A 6,018-nucleotide genomic window follows, 5' to 3' on the forward strand; every position below is an offset into this window, starting at 1 on the left:
TTTTTGTTTTTAACTAGATCAAATATGTTATAGATCATTTATTCTAATACACAAGATTCAATTTGACCGTTTCAAGTAAAAATTATTTATTCGATGTGGTTTGAATCAACACATCTAGCTACGTGATGGGTTTTTATCACTAACCGTTCGTTTTGTGTTATGATTGCATAGTATGTTAATTTGGAATGATTTTAATGTATTTTTTATTCCATTAAAGAATAAATAGAGAATGGGTGTGAAGATAAAAAAAAATGCATTATAAGACGATTGAGGTTAGGATGCATTGTTTTGATATTTTTAAATAATTCGAACGTAATTTTTTTAAATAGGTTGCTTTTTAGCGTACTTCGTAGGTACGAAATTAATTTCGGTGAAATACATTGCTTAAAATGTGACCAAATTACAGGGTGGTACACAATAGTGTACAAGTTCAAAGCGAACATTGTTTATTTTGATTTGGTTAGAATCGTGACGTTATTTCGCTACATTATGAATTTTCATCGCAAATCGTTCGTTGAATATTACAGCCGCATAATATTATAATTTCGAATGATTTTAATATATTTTTTATAACCTAGAAAAAAACTAAAACTAGATATGAAAATAAAAACTGCCCTAATGAGACGATTGAGGTTAGGTTGCGTCGTTCTGCCGGTTTCGGATAATTGCAACGCTGTTAAATTCATAAAAAGATCAACAAGTCCTTGGCATATTTTAACATTCTTAAAAATATAAAAATGAAATATAATTTAATATAATACAATTTATAAATATAATCATTGCAGGTGAAAAATCATTTTGTGACTTCAGTTGTAAAACTGTAGAGTGTAGATAAGGTTTAATAGATTAAAAACAGTTTTATGCAAGACGATTCGATTCAATACTATCATTTGTATTTTTGCCGGTAATTATCGTGTGGTTTAATGGTAAAAATAGCTTTTTTTTCAAAAATGAAAACATGTATTGTTCTACCGGTCATCTGCATTGCGTAAATTCAAAATGTTCGCACTATGAGCGAAATAATAATAGATCCGAAAATCATCAGCGTTTAATATATCCGAAACCGGCAGAACGACGCAACCTAACCTCAATCGTCTCATTAGGGCAGTTTTTATTTTTATATCCATTTTTAGTTTTTTTTCTAGGTTATAAAAAAAATATTAAAATCATTCGAAATTATACTATCCTATTATACTATACTATCCGAAATTGTGTACTATCCTGTAATTTGGTCACATTTTAAGCAATGTATTTCATCGAAATTAATTTCGTACCTACGAAGTACGCTAAAAAGCAAAATATTTAAAAAATTACGTTTGTATTATTTAAAAATATCAAAACAATGCATCCTTACCCTTAATCGTCTTATAATGCATTTTTTTATTTTCACACCCATTCCCTATTTATTCTTTAATGGAATAAAAAATACATTAAAATCATTCCAAATTAACATACTATGCAATCATAACATAAGACGAACGCTTAGCGATGAAAATCGATCACGTAGCTAGATGTGTTGATTCAAATAAAATCGAACAAATAATTTTTACTTGAAACGGTCAAATTGAATCATGTGTATTTGAATAAATGATCTATAACATATTTGATCTAGTTAAAAAAAAAAATATCGGCTAAATGCTGTCAAAGTATGAAATTGCATACCATGTAGGCGCCAATTTCCTCAGAAACCAACCCATGCTGTCGGACGAGGGCTTAAATACATTTTTACCAAAAAAATATATTAAAATCATTCGAAATTATAATATTATGCGGTTATAAAATCCAACAAACGATTTGCGATGAAAATTCATAATGTAGCGAAATAACGTCACGATTCTAACCAAATCAAAATAAACAATGTTCGCTTTGAACTTGTACACTATTGTGTACCAACCTGTAATTTGGTCACATTTTAAGCAATGTATTTCACCAAAATTAATTTCGTACCTATGAAGTACGCTAAAAAGCAACCTATTTAAAAAAATACGTTTGAATTATTTAAAAATATCAAAACAATGCATCCTAACCTCAATGGTCTTATAATGCAATTTTTTATCTTCACACCCATTCTCTATTTATTCTTTAATGGAATAAAAAATACATTAAAATCATTCCAAATTAACATACTATGCAATCATAACATAAAACGAACGCTTAGCGATGAAAATCGATCACGTAGCTAGATGTGTTGATTCAAATAAAATCGAACAAATAATTTTTACTTGAAACGGTCAAATTGAATCATGTGTATTTGAATAAATGATCTATAACATATTTGATCTAGTTAAAAACAAAAAATATCGGCTAAATGCTGTCAAAGTATGAAATTGCATACCATGTAGGCGCCAATTTCCTCAGAAACCAACCCATGCTGTCGGACGAGGGCTTAAATACATTTTTACCAAAAAAATATATTAAAATCATTCGAAATTATAATATTATGCGGTTATAAAATCCAACAAACGATTTGCGATGAAAATTCATAATGTAGCGAAATAACGTCACGATTCTAACCAAATCAAAATAAACAATGTTCGCTTTGAACTTGTACACTATTGTGTACCACCCTGTAATTTGGTCACATTTTAAGCAATGTATTTCACCAAAATTAATTTCGTACCTATGAAGTACGCTAAAAAGCAACCTATTTAAAAAAATACGTTTGAATTATTTAAAAATATCAAAACAATGCATCCTAACCTCAATGGTCTTATAATGCAATTTTTTATCTTCACACCCATTCTCTATTTATTCTTTAATGGAATAAAAAATACATTAAAATCATTCCAAATTAACATACTATGCAATCATAACATAAAACGAACGTTTAGCGATGAAAATCGATCACGTAGCTAGATGTGTTGATTCAAACCAAATCGAATAAATAAATTTTACTTGAAACGGTCAAATTGAATCATGTGTATTTGAATAAATGATCTATAACATATTTGATCTAGTTAAAAACAAAAAATATCGGCTAAATGCTGTCAAAGTATGAAATTGCATACCATGTAGGCGCCAATTTCCTCAGAAACCAACCCATGCTGTCGGACGAGGGCTTAAATACATTTTTTCCCAAATACCAATATGCTATCCGTATATGGTTAAAATAAGTGGTTTTGTGATCACTCAAAAATAAAGTGATAGATAGTTTTTTAAGCAAGGAAAGATTTAACATAAAAATAGAAAAACGAGTGAGTGAGTTCAGAACTTCGGATTTGTAAATAATTAACTATTCTGATTTCTCGAGTTTAATTACTATTTTAATTTACAAATATCTCCTTTTATACTTAACTTATCCTACATTTCAATGAATAGTCGAGTTAACAATACTGAAACATGTAGATGATACAGAAGTAAGCTGTGAGAGAGTATGTTCATTTAACTCACAGGGAATTGTGCCAAAAACTCTTGACCGTTAACGTGTTAACAAGTTGATTGCCGCGTCACTCGAAAATGACGTAAAATTTTCTAGGATGCTATGCTAGCCACTTTTGGGTCACGGCAACAACGCTTGATTATTAAAAAGCAATTTGGTAATATTTAGAACGGCTTATTATTTATAAACATAAAATTAGTATCAAACAGGGATAGGAATGCTCACAAAGAATGCTGAAAGGCCACAAACCTAGATCTACAGCGTTACAACAGGGGCTACCGTTGCTAACACATATGAGCAAGCGATGCTTAACTCTTGGCGTTCTGTGGAATTTAAAAAAAAACCGCTTAGCAGTCAACGTGTTAAAATATATTCCTGTATATAAATGTGAGATACAATTGCTTCAATAATGAAATAGCTCACATTTCTAAATTAAATTCGAAGTTTTAAACGTTTTATTTTACTGAATTTATTCAGCAATTCTTAGCGTTTATGCATTATGTAAATTAAGGAATAAAATAGTAACAGGATTAGAACAAAAACCGCTAAACTGATGATCTTTTAAGCGGATGTGAATCAATCTTCGAGACAACCATTGATTTCCAAATTACATTATAAGTAGCACAACTGTTCTCCAACCTTTACAACTACTATACTTTTAGATTGTTTCTACATTTTTCAAGCACATCTCTTCGAATACAATGATAATCCGGATGCTTGTTAAGTACTATTTGACTTATATCAATTGCATCAGCAAATCTTTTGATTTTCATGTAATTAAATGCCAGCTTGTAACCAATGACCGGTTTTGATTTAGAACAATAACGCCATGCATTTTCGTAGTATAAAGTAGCCGCCCTATAATTTTGCTCTTTTTCAAAAGCTAATCCACAAAGCTCATATGCTTTCACGGAGGACTTATTATGTAAAAGAACTCGCTTGAGTATATCAGTAGTCATCTCATACTTCCCGACCTGATTATACAGCTCAGCTAACAACAACCAGCATTTTTCTAAATAATTTGCCGCTTCGACAGTCCAAGTATTTTTTGCTACTCGCTTTAATTGATTTTTTGCACGTGGACTCTGTTTCAATAGCACGTACGCAGTGGCTAGACCGTAAACTGCTCCAACATTTTCTTTCTGAGATAAGATAATTGAGAAATTTTGCAAAGCTTGCTCTATCTTATGCTTTTGTCTTGATGCAACTAGAAGAAAATTGTCCAACAATCGAATATCAAGTGCTTTATGGTCCAGCGTTGGCTGGATGCAAGATTTGATTTCGTTAATCAAGCGTTCCGCCGTTTGTAAAGCCATTTTCCGAGCCCCCTTGACTTCAATATCGCCTGAATGAAATTCAATGACTAATCCCTCATTTGGCAAATCATCATCCGGATTCAGACAAATTTCAATCATGTTATAAATTGCCTGTTGACCCCATTGTTCATTTCGTCGACAGTTATTAAATAAACGAAGAGCACTATTCGGATTACCACGATACCATTCGAATAATCCTTTGCAAAAACTTAAACCACCCTCGTAATCTGATCGACATGATTCAAGCTCAGCGCGTCTTAAAAAGCTAACGGAGTCAATAAGTGATCCGGTACGACTTAAAACTTCTATAAGGCGGGAAAGTGCAATCCAATACGTTGGTTGGTTGAGTAATAGCTGAGAGAAATGGAACGCCGCATTTTGAAAGTCAAATCGGCGAAAAGACAAATTAGCCAGAATTTCAAGAGCCGATTCGTTATCTGGACAATGATGCATTATTTTAACACAAATAGCCTGACAATCATCCAACCGGTTGTAATGTAAATAAGCACGGGCAAGAGCGACCATCACACCAGTGTCTAATGGGGTGTATTTTAAAGCTTCATTGTAATATTGCAGTACCTGCTCCCGGTCAGGAATATTATCAGATTGTTCTGCAATCCAAACACAGATTCTGAAAACAAAGAAACAGGAAAAACATAAATATATGCAAACAACAAACTAAAAAAACATGCGTTAAAGTAAAATTTTTTCTAACAAATTGTTTAGGAACGATGTAGTCTATATATATATATATATATATATATATATATATATATATATATATATATATATATATATATATATATATATATATATATATATATATATATATATATATATATATATATATATATATGTATATATATATATATATATATATATATATATATATATATATATATATATATATATATATATATACATATATATATATGTATATATATATATATATATATATATATATATATATATATATATATATATATATATATATATATGTGTATATATACATATATATATATATATATATATATATATATATATATATATATATATATATATATATATATATATACATATATATATATATATATCTACACCGTTTTCGATCCCAAGTTAACATTTGTGGCGCTTCATCAGCTTCATATGCGGCGCGGTTCAACAATAAGTAAACATTTGACGTCCAAGTAAAATGTTGGTGTCTATCTAAACATTGTTCAAACGCCACTAAGCATTGTTCAAACACAACTTAGCATTTGACACCTCCAAACTTATGCGTTTGCAGGATACAGTTTTAGTAACATCGTTTGTTGTGTTCATTTT

The 6,018-nt window shown here is 30.1% G+C and overlaps 1 protein-coding gene across 1 annotated transcript; it reads right to left on the minus strand.

Annotated features, from left to right (window-relative positions):
- Nucleotides 1-3,251: 3,251 nt before the first annotated feature.
- Nucleotides 3,252-4,958, minus strand: LOC128728800 (tetratricopeptide repeat protein 21B-like). The gene has a single exon (XM_053822446.1). It carries the CDS (start codon nucleotides 4,792-4,794, stop codon nucleotides 4,030-4,032), a length of 765 nt encoding a protein of 254 aa, XP_053678421.1. The 5' UTR covers nucleotides 4,795-4,958; the 3' UTR covers nucleotides 3,252-4,029.
- Between the last annotated feature and the right edge of the window lie 1,060 nt (nucleotides 4,959-6,018).

The sequence above is a fragment of the Anopheles nili genome, chromosome X (assembly GCF_943737925.1).
Source record: "Anopheles nili chromosome X, idAnoNiliSN_F5_01, whole genome shotgun sequence".
In the NCBI taxonomy this organism is placed as follows: Eukaryota; Metazoa; Arthropoda; class Insecta; order Diptera; family Culicidae; genus Anopheles; species Anopheles nili.